Source organism: Jaculus jaculus, chromosome 22 (genome assembly GCF_020740685.1).
Source record: "Jaculus jaculus isolate mJacJac1 chromosome 22, mJacJac1.mat.Y.cur, whole genome shotgun sequence".
Classification (NCBI taxonomy): domain Eukaryota; kingdom Metazoa; phylum Chordata; class Mammalia; order Rodentia; family Dipodidae; genus Jaculus; species Jaculus jaculus.
Window position 1 is genome coordinate 10,072,868 of NC_059123.1, and position 18,880 is coordinate 10,091,747.

The 18,880-nt window shown below is 45.7% G+C and overlaps 1 protein-coding gene across 1 annotated transcript in view; it reads left to right on the top strand.

Moving 5' to 3' along the window:
- The window catches only part of Dera (deoxyribose-phosphate aldolase), a 114,766-nt gene that overhangs the window by 29,320 nt on the left and 66,566 nt on the right, over window positions 1-18,880 (top strand). The window contains exons 2-5 of the mRNA XM_045139493.1: window positions 4,032-4,129; window positions 6,513-6,660; window positions 10,134-10,229; window positions 14,570-14,704. Of these exons, the coding sequence (XP_044995428.1) occupies window positions 4,032-4,129; window positions 6,513-6,660; window positions 10,134-10,229; window positions 14,570-14,704 (477 nt within the window). The remainder of the gene's footprint in view (window positions 1-4,031; window positions 4,130-6,512; window positions 6,661-10,133; window positions 10,230-14,569; window positions 14,705-18,880) is intronic.

Consider the following 18,880-nt stretch of genomic DNA (forward strand, 5'->3'; position numbering starts at 1 on the left):
TCATCCTAACCTCTACCTCCCAAGCGCTAGGATCACAGGTATATGCTACCACACCTGGCACTAAACTAAATCTTAGTGAATGAATTACAGGTTATACTTTAGGCAAGGTCAGGTTCACATTGCTGGTAGAAATCACCCAACCAAGAGCAGCTTGTGGGAAAAGTGGGTTTATTTTGGCTCACAGGATCAAGGGGAAGCTCCACAATGGCAGAGAAAACGCTGGCATGAGTAGAGGGTGGACATCACCCACTGGCCAACATAAGGTGGACAACAGCAACAGGAGAGTGTGCCAAACACTGGCATGGGGAAACTGGCTATATATACCCATAAGCCCGCCCCCAACAATACACTGCCTCCAAGAGGCTTTAATTCTAAAATCTCCATCATTTGGGGAGACTAGCATCTAGAGCCCCTAAGTTTATGGGGGACACCTGAATCAAACTACCACATTTCGCCCCTGGCCCCTATAAACTGATATCCATGCATGATATTAAGTACAATGCATTTAGCCCAACTTTAAAACTCCCCATAGTTTTTAATCAATCCTAATGATGTTCAAACATCCCCATAGTCCATGGTCTTTTAACTGAGCCATAATACCAAAAAAAGAAAAAAATCCCCCCAAAACCCATAATGGCACAGAACAAACATTCACACTGCAAAGGATGGCATTGGGCATAGCAAAGAAATACTCATGCAATCCATTATTTAAACAGAGCAAATACCAAACTGTGTAACTCCAAGTCCAACAACTCTAAAACTTGACTGATCTCCAAGTCTGAAAATTCTAACCAGCCACAAGTCTCTGTGGTTACAATTCTGCCCCTGCAGCTAGGCTACTCACAGTCCTAGAAAACTTCATCCCGGGCTGGCAGCGTTCCGTAGCAGCCATCTCATGGTCCTGGCATCTCCACTGGGTCTCCACTGCAATCCATGGTTCATCCTCATGGCCCCCTTGGGGTCTCCATGCAGGCATCCAGCAAACCCACTTCACACTGCCTATGGCCATTTCCAAAACACAAAGCCATGTTGCAAACTCAATACCCTCTTTTTTCTTTATTTCTTATACTCCACAATACCAGCAACAGTTGCAGTTGGTTAATCCAGGGGGTAATAAAGCAGACTTTGAGGATAGTCCATTCCATTATTTTTTTCCGGTCCCTTCCCATACTCCCTCCACTGAACTCCTCCTTCTGAATCAGTCAAAGCGAAGAACCTTGAGGAAGTATTTTATGACCCCCAAAGGCAGACCCAGCGTGGCCAGCCTCCCTGTGCACACCTCTCTGTCCCCAGTTTACTGTTTGATCCACATGTTTCACACAACCCTTGGCTTTCCTCACCTTTGCTGTCTGCATGAAATGGTCTTTCATGTGAACCTTTTAGCATTAGTCTCTGTCAAAAAATAGTAATAGAAGAAGAAAGCACCACCCCCTTCCCATGTTTGGGTGGAGCAAGTGTCTTCTAGGTCTTGCATTAAGTTGGGTGCATTCTAATTCTTGTGTGTCTGTCTGGCCTTACTCCCCTGGGCTCTGCAGAACCCACTTGGTCTTGAGTCGGAAGAAGAGGCAAGACTATGTCTGACTGACACCGTAACCACTAAGCCATCTCTCCACCCCCCGGTTTGTTTTCTCAATGGTGTTGCCTCAGCAAAGACACAGGACAGGGTAGCATTTTGAGAAACAGAAACGGGTGGATTGAAATGCTTAAAAGTCCGTTTTATTAAGCGATCTTGGTCAACAGAATTATTTCATCAGAAAAGAGGAATGTACCTAAATCCCATCCGTTCTTTAGCGATCCTTAATAAGAATATCCATTATCGTTCAGATCCCAACCTGGGATTTCTACGCGATACTGATCTCGGCGAGAAGTAGCAGATGGAAATGGGCGAGATGTGTCTTGTAAAGTCCCCTTGGTCTGTGCGGGAGACGCAGGCGCTGCGCTGGTGTGGTACATAGCGTGCTGGCTCCTTTTCATTGCCAACTTGAGACCTCTGGGATTGGTGAAGTGTTCCTTTGGCTGTGTCTGGTGGCACTTCCAGACATGGTTAGATCGTGGGGCTCTGGCTGAATGAACGAACAAGTCCCTGGATGGATTCATGAGGACAAGCAGTCCTCGTTGGGTGGTGAAAGCCGCTGGTGGGGTCTTCTTGGAGGAAGCAGGTCCCTGGTTGCCTGTCATTGCGTCTCTTATCTTACCGCGACCCCTTCCTGGATTGCATTTCTCTCTGCTTCCTGGTTGGCCGTGATGTGAACAAGTTTCCTCAGTCACATGATCCCACTGCCTTGATCCGTCCAACACGGGGCCCAGATGGCCGTGGATGGAGCCCCGTGAAGCCGCGAGCAAGGCACGTCTTTCCTCACCGGGGTGGCCTGTGTCGGAGCTTAGTTCACACTGCAGTCCAATTAGTCCTCACGGGGCAGCGGGCAGTGATGGCCGAGAGCCGCCGTGGAGGTGGATTTTGTAGTGGCTTACTTTTCTCACAGTCTTTGAAAGGCTTCACAAATGCGAGGTTCTAGCCAGGCAGGTGGCGCACGCCTTTAATCCCAGCACTCGGGAGGCAGAGGTAGGAGGATCACTGTGAGTTCGAGGCCACCCTGAGACTCCATAGTGAATTCCAGGTCAGCCTGGGCTAGAGCGAGACCCTACTTCACAAAACCAAAAAAAACAAACAAAATGTGAGGTTCTTGGAGGGACTTGGAAACCAAGCTAGTTGTTGCAAAAGCAAATGGATATGTGTGCAATGAGGTTACCTCTCGCTCTATACCCACGAGTAGAGCTGAAATTGTGTGTGTGTGTGTGTGTGTGTGTGTGTGTGTGTGTGTGTGTTTGTGTGTGTTTGTTGTTGGACTGCAAGGGTGAGTGAGGTTGTGACTCACCAGGTACTAAGGATGGGACACAGTTTTGCCATGACTAGCTGACAGCTTCTAACCTGGTTCTGTGGGAGAAGCATATTCAGATGTCACCTCTGCCTGGGGACCCGGCCAAGTTTTCAGCAAAGCCATCAGATTGGATATAATCGTCTGGAAACAAAGACCAGCAGATCAGGGCATGAGAGGCCATTTTAGGAGAGAAGCAACAGGGATGTTTCTTGTAACTTCAAAGTGGCTTTTCTCTCCTTCCCCCTTTTGAACGTCTGCATTATCAATGTTATTTCTGCTACATTTTGAAAAATTCTCCTTTGATAGGCCATCTCATATCAGCATCCAGCAAATATTAATCTTGTCAGCGAGCGGGTAGCGATCAAGGGTGCCTGTGAGCCCAGTGCTGATTCACTTACGTGTTTATTAATCATTTGCTTTCCTGGACTCCGACACTCACAAATAAGTCTTGCTGTCAGAAGCGAGGCGTGTGGGGTGGGACGGGAGCACTCCCCGCCGCTGCGGCTGTCTGAGTGATAAATCAATATCGGGGCGCTGGTGCACGGTGCACTTGATTTTGCAAGAAGCCAGCCTTCGGGTGACCGGGCTTTCTTGCGCAAGGCTCGTGTTTGTTTGCGTGTGGACGATGCGTTTAAAACCTAAGGTTTTTATTTAATTATTATTCTCAATTTTTATTAACATTTTCCATGATTATAAAAAGTATCGCATGGTAATACCCTCCCTCCTCCCCACTCACTTTCCCCTTTGAAATTCCATTTCCCATCATATCACCTCCCCATCTCAGTCAGTCTCTTTTATTTTGATGTCATGATCTTTTCCTCCTCTTAAGATGGTAAGACCTAAGTTTTAAAAGAGCATTGATGGGCTGGAGAGATGGCTTAGCGGTTAAGCGCTTGCCTGTGAAGCCAAGGACCCCGGTTCGAGGCTCGGTTCCCCAGGTCCCACGTTAGCCAGATGCACAAGGGGGCGCACGCGTCTGGAGTTCGTTTGCAGAGGCTGGAAGCCCTGGCGCGCCCATTCCCTCTCTCTCCCTCTATCTGTCTTTCTCTCTGTGTCTGTCGCTCTCAAATAAAATAAAAATAAATAAAAGAGCATTGATGTCACACGATATAAACTGCCCCATTTCACAGCGTGCTCTACTTTCCCCTCCAGATCTCAGCTGGATCTCCAGGGCGCAGGTGAATCAGCCCGCCGTCCTGCGGCGCGCCGAGCAGGTCCAGGCCCGCCGAGCGGTGAAGAAGGCGTGGCAGGCAAGAGACCTCGAGCTCCCCCGCACCCCTCGCCCGCATCCCTCGAGGCCGCAGTATCGGATTTCGCTCAAGATGCATCTGAACTTAAAGATTGCAGCTGTCCACGGCTTATTTTAATAATTCATATATGATGATGATGGGTTCGAGAAAGATAACACACTCATCCAAACGAGTTACAAATCTTATCACTGTTGAGTGGCAAAACCGCAAACGCACGCGGGCCATCTTTATTCATGAGAGAGTTAAATGGCACATTTTCTCAGCACATTTATTCACTTGCTTAGACGTGCCTTCTACAGTTGTCTTCTACTTTTAATTTTCAACCACAACATCTACACCAGCTGTGGCCACTGCTGGGGCCCTGACGTGTTAAGACTTGACCTTCCTTGGCCATCATGTGTACCGAATTATTGCTTTTCATAAATCACCTTTCTTTTTTCTATTAGGAGGGGGATGTATTGGATTAGCATATAGCAGTCCAGCAATAGCAGTCTGCAGGCCCAAGAGTCAAGGAGAACCAGGTAGCTGTTTGGTCCTCGTGGCTGGATGCCTCAGCAGTCCCAATCCAACATTGAAGGCCTGAAGACTTATGCAGGGTGGCTGGTTTTTAGTCCACGCTGGTCTTCAGTCCACGCTGGGAGGCAGCAAGCAGCGCCTTGGAAGGCAGAAGACAGCCAAGTGGGAGGGAGGAAGGGTTTCTTTCTCTCAGAGCTTCCTTAGCTAAAGCCCCTCTCTGAGGAGCCACCCACTCTGGAGGAAGAAATTCCTCCTTCAGTTAAGCCTCACTGCAAGCAACCGCAGAGAATGTCTGTGCACCTCTAATAGAGCAAGTTGACATTAAAGTTAACCATCGCGTTGTCCGTCCCTTGTCATCTTGACACCAAACCGTATCTCCTGTCATCACATTTAATTTCTGAATGATGATGTAGAAGGTCGTAATTCCACCTAACGTGATAGAACTACCCATGTACCACTGGAAGCGTAGTCTTCCTCCACCAGAAAGCAAGTTCCCTTCAGAAATGTAACATAATAGGTGAAATGCAGAGTAACAACAGTTAACTAGTGATACAGTCTCAACCAATATTAATGCATAATAGAGAAACAGGAAAAGCAAAGGCATCTTAACATTGCATACATACGTACAAACACTCTTAAAGTAGGACAGAAACACTCATGACAATTACAGGCCTCATGGTTTGTAACTGGTCACGTGGCCTTGGCTGGTCTTTGTAACTGCCTTCTACTGCCTATTCTGGACTTCCTCCACCTTCAGCAAGCACCTCAACAGGTCTTGGTTCTTTACCTGGAGGGGAGACCCATCCCGCCCTTCCTGAAGGATCTGGCTGTTTATCACACTGCCTTGATGGGGTTGTTGCAATCGGCCATTGACTTTGATAAGGGCACAGACACGCCAGGAGATGCCCTAGAGGATCTCCTGCACCCCAGACATGCCCTTCCTTACAGCTCCATTGTGGAGGAGCAGACCAGTTTCCCCCTGGGAGTCGGGGCCAGTCACCCCTGCTATCACTGAGTGGTAACTCCTTTCTTACATATATCATTTTTCAAAATTCCAAAAACAATGTTTTGCAGGGTCCTGACAGCCAGCGTGTTCTTCAGCGCGTACCGACCAAGGAAATGCCTGCAAGTCAGAGTCTGAAGGGAGCTTAGCGTTTGTTTGCTTTGCAAGGGAGGCTGAATATCATGATGGAATTCTTTTATTTTTTTTGGTTTTTGAGGTAGGGTCTCACTCTGACCCAGGCTGACCTGGAATTCACTATGTAGTCTCAGGGTGGCCTCGAACTCATGGTGATACTCCTACCGCTGCCTCCCAAGTGCTGGGATTCAAGGCATGTGCCACCACGCCTGGCTCATGGTGGAATTCTTTTGAGTAACACTTTATGTCTTGTTCATCATCTTTGGCAATATTTCAATTAAAAAGATGAAAGGAAGCCTAGTGTGGTGGTACACTCCTACAATCCCAGCACTCAGGAGGCAGAGGTGGGAAGATGGCCGTGAGTTCGAGGCCGCCCTGAGATGACTCAGTGAGTTCTCCAGCCCTCTTGAGCATGCTTATATTGAGCATCAGAATTATGACCTCAGCCATTAGTTCCCATGTTACCTGATGTTTCTTGACATTCTAACTAGGTTGGAGATTCATTTTAGTTGTTTTTTCTTGGTTTTTATTTTATTTTATCTTGAAGCAGGTTTTCACTATAGTCCAGGCTGACCTGAAACTTATTCTGTAGCCCTAGGCTGGCCTCAAACTCACTGTAACTCTCCTACCTCAGCATCCTGGGTCCTGGGATTAAAGCCATAAGCCACCATGCCTGCCTTCATTTTAATTTTTATTGCCCTTTGTTTTTTTTGCTTTTCTTCCCACCAGGCTGCATGGCTCTTGAAAGCTGTTACTTTTATAGATCTCACTACACTTTCTGGTGACGATACATCCTCCAACATTCAGCGGCTCTGCTACAAAGCCAAATATCCAATCCGAGAAGATCTCTTAAAAGCTTTAAATATGCATGATAAAGGTAATGTGTACAGCCGTCTATCTACTTAACTACCTACCTAATCTACCTAATCTATCATTTATCTCTGTCTATCTAGTCTATTATCTGTCAACCTGTCATCTCTTATCTGTCCATATCTGCTTACCTGCCAGCCCATCCATCCACCTATCATGTGCCTGTCTGTCATCTGTCTGTCTACCTACCTACCTATGTCTATTTATCATTTATTTGTGTTTATCTGCTATTTATAGAAATTACTAAATCTAAAGTAAGGAAAGTGCCAAAACCCTTCTGGGCTGTGGATGGGCTTACAGCTCAAGCCATTAGCTTTAAAGTTCTTGTCTGTTATTAGTAAAGTAACAAAGGATAAATTTTGGAAGATTATTTTATTATTTTATTTTTGAAGTAGGGGTTCACTCTAGCCCAAACTGACCTGGAACTCTGTAGCTCCAGGCTGGCCTTGAGCTCTCAGCAATCCTCCTACCTCTGCCTCCCAAGTTTGGGATCAAAGGCACGAGCCACCATGTCCGTCCGACTCTTTTGGGTTTGTTGTTGTTGTTGTTGTTGTTTGGTTGGTTGCTTGGTTTTTCAAGGTAGAGTCTTGTTCTAGCCCAGGCTGACCTGGAATTTACTCTGTGGTCTCTGGGTGGCTTCAAATTTATGGCAGTCCTCTTACCTTAGCCTCCCAAGTGCTGGGATTAAAGGCGTGCACCACCATGCCCTGCCCTGGAATATGGTGAGGCTACCTGAGAGGCGAAGTCTGCATGGCATCTCAGATCAGGTTTTTTTATTTATTTATTTATTTATTTATTTGAGAGCAACAGACACAGAGAGAAAGACAGATAGAGGGAGAGAGAGAGAATGGGCGCGCCAGGGCTTCCAGCCTCTGCAAACGAACTCCAGACGCGTGCGCCCCCTTGTGCATCTGGCTAACGTGGGACCTGGGGAACGGAGCCTCGAACCGAGGTCCTTAGGCTTCACAGGCAAGCGCTTAACCGCTAAGCCATCTCTCCAGCCCTTTTTTTTTTTTTTTTTTAAATTAGGCATCCAGCTGAAATGAGCCTTATTGTTATGTTCAAATGTATCTGAAGGACCTTTGTTGATTGGTGGGCCAAGGAGAAGGCACACTCAGAAAAGGCCTGCCAAAGGGGTGGGGTGGGAAGGGGTAGGGTGGACAAGACTGGGAAAAGTTAGGGGGCTGGAGAGATGGCTTAGCAGTTGCCTGTGAAGCCTAAGGATCTATGTTTGACTGTTCAGGTCCCATGTAAGCCAGGCGTACAAGGTGAGGCAAGTGCAAGGTCACACATGCCCACTAGGTGGCGCACGCTTCTGGAGTTTGATCTCAGTGGCTGAGGCCCCGGTGTGCCAATTATTTCTCTCTCCTCTCTCATTAAAATAAAGAAAAAAGAATAAAAGAAAAGAAAAGTTCGGGAGGAAGGGCCAGGAAGCTGTTCCTCATCGCCGTCTTGAATCAGACTGAAATTCTCCTCCAGTCTCTCGAGGGCATGGCGGCCTCCGTGTTCCGAGCTGCCTGCCTGCCAGAAGTTACCTTGCTCTTAATCTCTATCAAAAGGGCTTAAAAATCAGCTGCTGACTAGTGATAAAATCCATGGTCAGAACTCTGGTCGTGTGCACAGACACACAGAGATCTTCTTTGAAAAACAGCAGTAATGACAAGCTGACTATTGTGTTGTTGTTGTTGTGAAATAGTTTTATTTATTTGAGAGAGAGAGAGAGAGAGAGAGAGAGAGAGAGAGAGAGAGAGAGAGAGAGAAGCAGATAGAGAGAATGGACATGCCAGGGCCTCCAGCCGCTGCAAACGAAACGCTAGATGCATGCACCACCTTGTGCATCTGGCTTGTGTCCTGGGGAATCAAACCTGCATCCGTTGACTTTGCAGGCAAGTGCCCTAACTGCTAAGCTGTCTCTCCAGCTCCTGACTCTTGTTTCTAGGTCAGTCTTTATGTCCAGGGAATGAAGCTGCTAGTTGAGAGCTTCCTTGTTTTTCTTTTCATTTCTTCAGCTTTGGAAAATTTCTGTCTAATGAATAAAATACTGATTCCCCAGCCACATGTGAACAAGCCGGTCTCATTACTTAATTATCACGTCTCATGCATAAAGTATTTTCTGTGAGTAAACAAAATACTTTAGAGAATAAAATGCAAATGGGAGATCCTGCACGCTTGTATATTAGGTTTGAACTTTCCAAGTGAATAAATAAATAAATAAATAAAAGCCCTATCTACTTCTTTAGTATACACAAGAGAACAAACTTTGTAGAGTTTTCTTAACTTTTGAACTAGCAATTTAGACATAGAAGAGATTTTTGCAGAGTTGATCTCCTTGTTTTCCAAGTGAGGAACTACAGTCTTGGCGGGTGTGGTAGTTTAAGTAGTTGGTCCCCAATATGTTCTGGATTTCTTAAAGTTTGTAGTTTAGATCTGCAGCCCCCTGGCTGGAGGAGGTGCCACTGGATACATTTTAGGGTCCAGCCCTAAGGTGTGCAGGTGGATTTGGAATGCCAGTCTAAAGACAGGCAAAGGGCAGGAGTTCTGCCTGGAGTTCCTGAAGTGTGCTTTTGACCTTTAGGCTTGTACTTCTCTCTCTCTGCTTGGTTCTGTGAAAGAGGGCCAACTTCTTCTGCCGTTATGGAACTTCCCTTGGATCTGTAAGCTTCATAAATCCCTTCCTCCATAACTGTGCCTGGTCTGCAAGTTCTTCCCAGTGACCTGAAGCTGTGTGTTTCAGTGGGCTACAAGGTATTTCTAAGGTGCCCATGTCTTGCTGCTTGCTGGGATGGTCCAAGGAGCCAGATTTTCTGTGTGTGGAGGTGGGTCATGGCTCTGGAGTGCCGGGTCTGCTGTGCGTGAACAGGTGATGAGGAGTCGGCCCCATGCAGGTGTCATTTGTAGACACTGGTGAACCTAAATAGCTCTGCAGCCTTTGAAAGTATTTACTACATTTCTTTGCAATTAACAAGATTTGACCTCATTGAAATTGGTGGTATAGCTCAGTAGTCAGGTACAAAAGGCCCTGGAGTAACAACAAAACCCTAAACAGAAACACCTATTTATAGCATTTAAAAATAACTTTAGCCAGGCATTGTGGTGCCTACCTTTAATCCACACACTCGGGAGACAGAGATAGTGAGTTCGAGGCCACCCGGAGACTACATAGTGAATTCCAGGTCAGCCTGCGCTAGAGTGAGACCCTACCATGAAACAACAATAACAAAACAGACACTTTCTAAAATTATGGTATTATATTAACCTTGGAGAACAGTGCATTGGAATATTTTCTGTGATGGTAACAGAAAAGGGACCTGTGTTTCTAAGATCTACAAGGAAATGTGCAAAGTCAACCCCTTTGCACTTGGTGTGGTCTTGTGGGACAATATTCCCTCTCTTGTTTGGTGTCTGCCAACATTGCCATAAAAATCATACTTACAAATGTATTGTGTAAGTTGATTTCTGCTACTCTTTCTTCTTTTAAAGGCATTACTACAGCTGCTGTGTGCGTTTATCCTGCCCGGGTGTGTGACGCCGTGAAGGCTCTAAAGGCTGCAGGTTGTGACATCCCTGTGGCATCAGGTGAGACCCGCGGCTACGGGCGGTGCCATCCCAATCCCCATGGCATAGGGTGAGGCTTGTGGCAATATGTATGTATGTATGTGTGTGTGTGTATGTGTATATACACACACACACACATTCTGCAGTTCTTCAATTCACCATGGAGTATGACATGTGATTTTTTTAAATTTATTTTGAGAGCAACAGAGAGAGAGAGAGAATGGGCGCGCCAGGGCCTCCAGCCACTGCAAACGAACTCCATATGCACGCGCCCCCTTGTGCATCTGGCTTATGTGGGTCCTGGGGAATTGAGCCTCGAACCAGAGTCCTTAGGCTTTACAGGCAAGTGCTTAACCGCTAAGCCATCTGTCCAGCTCTGTGATTTTTATACTATGGCTAAATTATTTTTATACATTAATTGCTCTCATCCATAATTGTTTTTTGGGTTTTTTTTTTTTTTGAGGTAGGGTATCACCCTGGCCCACGTTGACCTGGAATTTACTGTGTAGTCTCAGGGGCGATCCTCCTAGCTCTGCCTCCCTATTGTTAGGATTAAAGGCATGTGCCACCTCACCCAGCTTTTTTTTTTTTTTAATTTATGTAGTCAAAAACAAAAACAGCCAGGCGTGGGTTTCACTCTAGTCTAGGCTGACCTGGTATTCATTATGTAGTCTCAGGGTGGCCTCAAACTCTCTGCGATCCTCCTACCTCTGCCTCCTGAGAGTGCTGGAATTAAAGGCGTTATTAATTAATGCCACCATGCCTGGCACCCCTCTTCTTTTTAAAAAAAAAACATTTTTTATTTTTATTTATTTGCAAGCAGAGAGAGAGAGAAGAGAGAGAGAATGGGTACACTAGGGCCTCCAGCTGTTGCAAAGAAACTCCACCTGTATGTGCCACCTTGTGCATGTGGCTTTACAGTGGCGCTGAGGAATCAAACCCAGGTCGCTAGGCTTTGCAGGCAAATGCCTTAACCACTGAGCCATCTATCCTGCCCCTACCCCTCTTCTTAAGGAAATTCTCCTGTGTAGGAGGAGATAGATTTAAAAATCCTAATGTAGGACATGCTGTGCAAATACACATGTGTCTGCACTCCATCATGCGTATGCAGAGTATAATAGTGATGGAACTCATCTAAGCAGGGAGGGGTTTCTTCTGCCAAGGCTGGGGGTCCCAGAGTAAGAGAATGCATCATAACAAGCATGGTGGCTGCGCTGGGGCTCACGGGACCGAGGGGCAGCTACACCAGTGCTAAGGCAGGGAATGGCATCGGTCAGGGGGCATGGGGCCAGGGGAGGGCACAGGAGCATGTTGAGGAGCAGAAAGGTTTGCAGTTTGGGGGCCTCTTGCAGTGGGAGCTGGAAGACCGTCTGTGGCCGACAGCCTGGGGAGCTTTGGTGCTGCCCACGTCCCGGCTCGGCTCTGATGACAGGGACGGCTCTGGGGTGCCCAGCCTGCCAACTAGAAAGGAAGCTAGGGAGAGAATACCAGTCCCTAAAGCCCAGGAGGCACAAGAACGGGGTGCATGCCGGGTGTGATGGCGCACGCCTTTAATCCCAGCACTCGGGAGGCAGAGGTAGGAGGATTGCCGTGAGTTCAAGGCCACCCTGAGACTACATAGTGAATTCCAGGTCAGCCTGGACTAGAGTGAAACCCTACCTAGAAAACCAAAAAAAAAAAAAAAAAAAAAAAAAAAAAGAACAGGGTGCATGGCATGTGTGGGAGAAAATTCTTTTTAAAACTTATTTTATTGTTTTAGTAGCTTTATACGTGTATATAATGTATTTTTAAAATATTTTTTATTTTTATTTATTTGGGTGTATGAACTCCAGATGCATGCACCCCCGGGTGCATCTGGCTAACTTCCTAGGAAGTCAAACCTGGGTCCTTTGGCTTTGCAGGCGAGCACCTTAACGGCTAAGTCATCTCTCCAGTCCTATATAACTTTTTTTTTTTTTTTTTTGAGGTGGGGTCCCGCTCTAGCCCAGGCTGACCTGGAATTCACTATGTAGTCTCAGGGTGGCCTCGAACTCATGGTGATCCTCCTACCTCTGCCTCCTGAGTGCTGGGATTAAAGGCGTGCACCACCACACCCGGCTTTATATAACGAATTTTTGATCATACTCACTCTGCATTACCTTCTCTTGTCCCCTACCCCCCACCACATGAGGAAATCCTTAAAAGTCTCAATGTAGTGAATGTGGGAGTGGATGCACAGGTGAAGACAGATAGAGTCTAGGTTTGTTTTTTATTCTTTTATTATTTCTTTCTTTCTTGTTAAAAATTATGGACAACCTCCATACATATATACAATATACCCTTATCATAGTGAGTCTGACTCTGCTCCAAGCTGGTTCTCACTTAGTAGCTCAGGATGGCATCAAACTCATGGTGATCCTCCTGCCTCTGCCTCCCGAGTGCTGGGATCGCAGTGTGAGCCACCACACCAGACTAGATTCTAGAAGTTGCTGGGATTGCAAGCATGGGCTTGGTGTTACACTGGAGCTACTGAGACAAGGGGATTGTTGCTAGCTCAAGACCATCTTGAGTAACACAGCAAGACCCTGTTTCAAAACAACAATGGAATTTAACAATAAAGTTGGCGGGCTAGGAAGATTGCTCAGCGGTTAAAGGTACTTTCTTGCAAGTCCTACTGGCACGGGTTCAATTTTCAGTCACCGGTGTAAGCCAGAAGCAAAAATGGTGCGAGTGTTTGATATTTGCAGTAGGGAGAGGACCTGATGCACCGACACACACTTGCACACACGCGTGCTTGCACACACAGGCATGCGCACACACACAAACGTGCACACACACGTGCACACAAACACAAGTACACACATACGCATGCACACACACAATTTTAAAAAGCAGTCTGTAAAGATCATTAATTTATTTTTCATTTATTTTAATTTATTTATTACAGACAGAGGGAGAGAGAGAGAGAAAGAGTGGTCACATCATGCCCTCTAACCACTGCAGATGAAATCCAGTCGCATGCACCACCATGTGCATCCGGCTTACATGAGACCTGGGGAACCGAACCAGGGCCATTAGGCTTCGCAGGCATGCGCCTTAACCGCTCAGCCATCTCTCCAGCCCCGTTAATTTATTTTTTTAAGGAACTGTCAAAAGAAACCTGCTGTACTTTCGTTCCTATACAACATCTTTGAGAGAATTCCCAGTGTTTTAGAGCTAAATACCTAGTTTTTCACGAGCCTCACTCCCTGCTTTACGCAGCAGGGAGACGGGCTGTTCCCAAGCCAGCACGCCCGTGGCCTTGCATAGCGCCAGGGACAGCCGGGGCTTCTGTTTGTTGTGTGAACGGTCAACACGTAGCAGATGCCCATTGCGCCCCCGCTGCGGACACGTGTTCGCTGTCTGTCCGTCATTCCCGGCCCTCCCCTGGGCCGATGCGGTTTTCCATCCTGCCCAGCTGAGTGTTATGTTCACCTGCTGGGTCGGTAGCTTTAAGCAGCATTGTGGGGAGACCGTCTTACAGGCTGGTTACTACCATTCACATGGTCCATGATGAGTAAATCATGCTTGGGTCAGGAGCACGTGGGTAAATGAAGACGGGCAGTGTGGGCACCAGTAAGATCCAGACAGCTTGTCACACAAGCCCTGCCGTGGTGTGAGGCCATCACAGACTGTCGTGCGTGCAGTGCGTGGCCAGCCACGCCTTGAGCAGCGACTCCCCGGCTTCCAGTGACTGTCCCAGCACACTTTCTCTTAAAATCAGCATGGGGTCATATTCTCTCTCTTCACACTTGTTATGTGTAACCTAAGTGATCTTTTTTTTTTTTTTTTTAATTTCTTTGCAAGCAGAGGGAGACAGGGAGAGAGTGGGTGCGTCTGGGCCTCTAGCTACTGCAAACTCCAAATGCATGCATCCCTTTGTGTACCTGGCTTTATGTGGGTGCTGGGCAATCAAACTCAGGTCCTTAAGTTTTGCAGGCAAACACCTTATAACCATTGATCCATCTGTCCAGTCCATAAATGATGATCTTAAGAGCCATTAATACTTTGGTCGCTAAATGTTGATTTTCTAAAAATGTTTTATTGATTTATTTATTTGACAAAGAGAGAGAGAGAATATGGGTGTGCCAGGGTCTTCAACCACTGCAAACCAACTCCAGATGCATGCGCCACCTTGTGCCTCTGGCTTACGTGGGTCCTGGGGAATTGAACCAGGGTCCTTTGGCTTTGCAGGCAAATGCCTTAACAACTAAGCCATCTTATTCAGCCCTAAATGTTGATTTTTTTTTTTTTAAGTGGGGCTGTCTGAGATTCTATGTTGAATTACTGACCAATTGAAATTTTTTTAACCCCTCCTTCCTTGGTTTTTGAATCTCTGCCAGTGGCCACTGGCTTTCCAGCAGGACAGACTCATCTGAAAACAAGGCTGGAAGAGATCAGACTGGCCGTGGAAGATGGGGCTAGGGAAATCGACGTGGTGATTAACAGAACCCTGGTGCTGACGGGCCAGTGGGAAGGTGAGTGCCTGTCCTCAACTGAGAGGGAGGCCCAGCCTGTCCTTGGTGGGTCCCCTGATGGGTCTGGGAAGACAAAGCCTGTTTGGAAGCTGGTCAAGGGTCATCATGCCCTTCTGCATGGAGGCTGCTGCCTCAGGCAGGAACTCCGTAGACCCCCAGTGCTCTTAAGTTAACAGTTATTTCCATGCAGTAGATGTGTAAACTTTAAAAACATTACTAATAAGCCGGGCGTGGTGGCGCACGCCTTTAATCCCAGCATTCAGGAGGCAGAGAGAGGAGGATCACTGTGAGTTCGAGACCACCCTGAGACTCTTTAGTGAATTCCAGGTCTGGGAATTCCTGGGCTAGAGTGAGACCCTACCTCAAAAAACCAAAAAGAAACACTACTTAATAATGCTTTTCGTTTTTTAAAAAATATATTTTTTAAAATTTTTATTTGAGAGAGAATGGGCATGCCAGGGCCTGCAATCACTGTAAGTGAAGTCCAGATGCACACGCCACCTTGTGCATCTGGCTTTGCATGGGTCCTAGGGAACTGAACCTGGGTCCTTAGGCTTTACAGGTAAGAAGCTTAACCACTAGGCCACCTTTCCAGCCCCTAATAATGCTTTTCTTTTGGAAGGGAATAGTTGCTGCTCTTTTGTACTCTTTTATTTGGTGATAAGTTACTCTGAGCAAGTCTTCTAAGCAAAGTGATCTTTTGTTTGTTTGCTTCCTAAAGAAAGAAACATTTAATGCTGAAAAATGGGAACATAGGGCTGGTGAGGTGGTTCAGCACTTACAGCTGCCCAGGTTCAGTTTTCCCGTACCCACATAAAGCCAGATGCACAAAGTGGAACATGTTCTGGAGTTCTTTTTCAGTGGCAGGATGCCCTGGCACACCCATTCATTCTTCTTCCCTTCCCTATTTCCTTCTCAAGTAAATAAATAAATACTCGAAAAATTATTAGTCTCCAAATAAAGCATTCTCAAGAGTATACACCTGGACTCACTAGAATTCTTATAAATTTTTTATGTTTATTTTTGTTTAGTTGAGAGCGACAGACAGAGAAAGAGGCAGAAAGGGAGAAGAGAGAGAGAGAGAATGGGTGCGCCAGGGCCACCAGCCACTGCAAACGAACTCCAGATGCATGTGACACCTTGTGCATCTTGCTTACGTGGGTCTTGGGGAATCAAGCCTCGAACCAGGGTCCTTAGTCTTCACAAGCAAGTGCTTAACTGCTAAGCCATCTCTCCAGCCCCAGGGATTCTTATGTATGGGGTGACATGCCATACACACATAAACCTGCCTTCACTTTTCTGATTTTGCAGTGGATTTTCATAAGATCTGCCAAGAGCTGTCACCAACCCAAGTGCCACATGTGTGGGACGAAGCTATTTCATTGACTCTCCTTCCTTCCTTTTCTTTTTTTTTTTTTTTTTTTTTTACTTTTTAAATTTTAAAATATCTATATATTTGAGAAAAAGAGAATGGGCACACTAGGGCACCCAGGTGCTGCAGATGAACTCCAGATACATGCAACATCTTGTGCATCTGGCTTACATGGGTCCTGGGGAATTGAAACTGGGTCCTTTAGCTTTTCAGGCAAGCACCTTAACTGTTAAGTAATATCTCCAGCCGCCCCCCCCCCCATTTTTTTGTGAGGTAGAATCTCACTCTAGCCCAGCTGACCTGGAGTTCACTGTGTAGTCTCAGGGTGGCCTCGAACTCGTGGCGATCCTCCTACCTCTGCCTCCCAAGTGCTGGGATTAAAGGCATGCACCACCATGCCTGATCCATCTTTTCTTTCTTAATGCATTTAAGCTTTCTGAGACGTCTTCATGAGGGGCATGCTATGTCACAGCCCACTACTGCTCAGCCGAGCTCTCTCCAGGATGAGGAGGAGCCGGGCGGGGGAGGGCACAGAGAGGGTGTGACTTGCCTGTGTTGCATGGCTGGTTCTTTTCATTGTTGAAGCTTTTATTGACCACCTCCTTTTGAGAAAAGTTGATTTGCAATCTTTTGGGGGAAACTCCCTTTTTATGTTAATCTTTGCGGACTTTGAGGATGTGGGATTATTAGTAAATAAGTTTATTAAGACTGTTTTTACCCTACATATATTATTTCATATTTCTCTTTGGGATTAGTGATGACTGTCATATTGTGTTATAAAATTTTACCCATTCTTGTAACTAGACATTATTTTTATTTTTTTTATTGTATTTTTATTTATTTATTTGACTGAGAAAGACGGGGAGAGAGAGAGAATGGGCAAGCCACTGCAAACCAACTCCAGACGCATGCGTCCCCTTGTGCATCTGGCTTGCAGGGGTCCTGGGGAATCAAAACTGCATCCTTTGGCCTTGCAGGCAAACACCTTAACCAGTAAGTTATCCCTCCAGCCTGAGATATATTTTTTGTTTATTTTTATTTATTTATTTGAGAGCTACAGAGAGAAAGAGGCAGATAGAGAGAGAGAGAGAGAGAGAGAGAGAGAGAGAGAGAGAATGGGCACACCAGGGCTTCCAGCCACTGCAAATGAACTCCAGATGCGTGTGCCCAATTGTGCATCTGGCTTACGTGGGTTCTGGGGAATCGAGCCTTGAACCGGGATCCTTAGGCTTCACAGGCAAGTGCTTAACCACTAAGCCATCTCTCCAGCCCCTGAGATATTATTTTTATAATTAGGGATGAAACAACCAAGTGGATCTTACCTGTTTCTTATATTTAATGTATGGTGGCTGAGCACATTGATAATTAAAATAAACACAGTTCTGTATGTAAAAAATTAATGATAGCAAGTAATTTCACCAACATTTTAAATAAAACTATAGGTAAGATAGTATATTTTTCTTAAGTAAGAGATACATTTTTAAAAATATATTTTATTTATTTATTTGAGAGAAAGGAAGAGAGAGAGCATGGGTGCTCCAGGGCCTCCAGCCACTGCAGACGAACTCCAGATGCATGCACCCCTTGTGCATCTGGCTTATGTGGGTCCTGGAGAGTTGAACTGGGATCTTTTGGCTTTGCAGGCAAAAAAACTAACTGCTAAGCCATTTGTCCACCCCCAGAAGATACATTTTATTCTAAGGAGGGTTCATGAATCACTGTTAGAAGCAAAAATATCCTGAATTGTAGAGATGACTTAGTGGTTAAAGTGCTTGCCTGCAAAGCCTAAGGACTCAGAATCCATGTAAGCCAGACCAAATGCACAAGGGGCGCACACAGCTGGAGTTCGGTTGCAGTGGCTGGAGGCCCTGCTGTCCATTCTCTCTCTCTTCCTCTCTCTCTGGTGCCTGTATATATATATGTGTATGTATATGTGTGTGTGTGTGTATGTATATATATGTATATATATATCCTCCTTTGTATCAATTCTGCTTGTCTGCTTACGTCACAGATGTCTGTTAGGCTTTATGAAGGAAGCGAAAAGTGAGGATGAATACATAGCATTTAAAACAGATTTGGAAATGAACCGTGGTTTAGCTGCATAGAACGCTCTATGTCCGTTATGTCCTTTTATCAAGCAAGTGTAGTGAAAGATGTACGTGTGATTTACATTATTAACTTGTGCTCTTGTCGCTCGAATACTAGTAATTGGAAAGTGAAATCCAGTCGGATATGGGTTTTGAAGTAATTGGCTGTTCCTTCATAAACTAGGACTGGTTGTTTATAAGAACTGGTAATTTCCCCAAAGCAGGCATTCATGCAAAATATAATGACACATTTTTGTCCTTGACCTTACTTTTCTATTTACTTTATTTTATGGTGTTAATAACCTCTTGACCCCAAACAAATTGAAAAGCACCATTTAATACTACGAATTTCTGTCTAAATAGAAACTTACAGTGACTTAGGATTTTTTCACTGAAGTATTTTGTCTTAATTTTAATTCTCAGCTTGATTCCACGTTGTATTGTTTATTACCAAGCTTTAATATTCGATGTTTAGTGAATTAGGAGTGTAGTATTAATTTTTTTGGAATGAGCTGATGGAAATGTGTGTCAGGCGGGCACATGATCCAATCAAAGGCCCTCTCACCTGGACGCTGAGTTTTGCAGGTTACTTTTAAAACCCAGTTGAAAAAAATTCCTCGAGACAGCCACTCCAAATGTCTCGGGCCTTTTTCTCATGATGCTGTGAGCCATGAGCTCAGAGAGAAGTCTTGGAGAGGGGCTTACATTCTGTTCTTC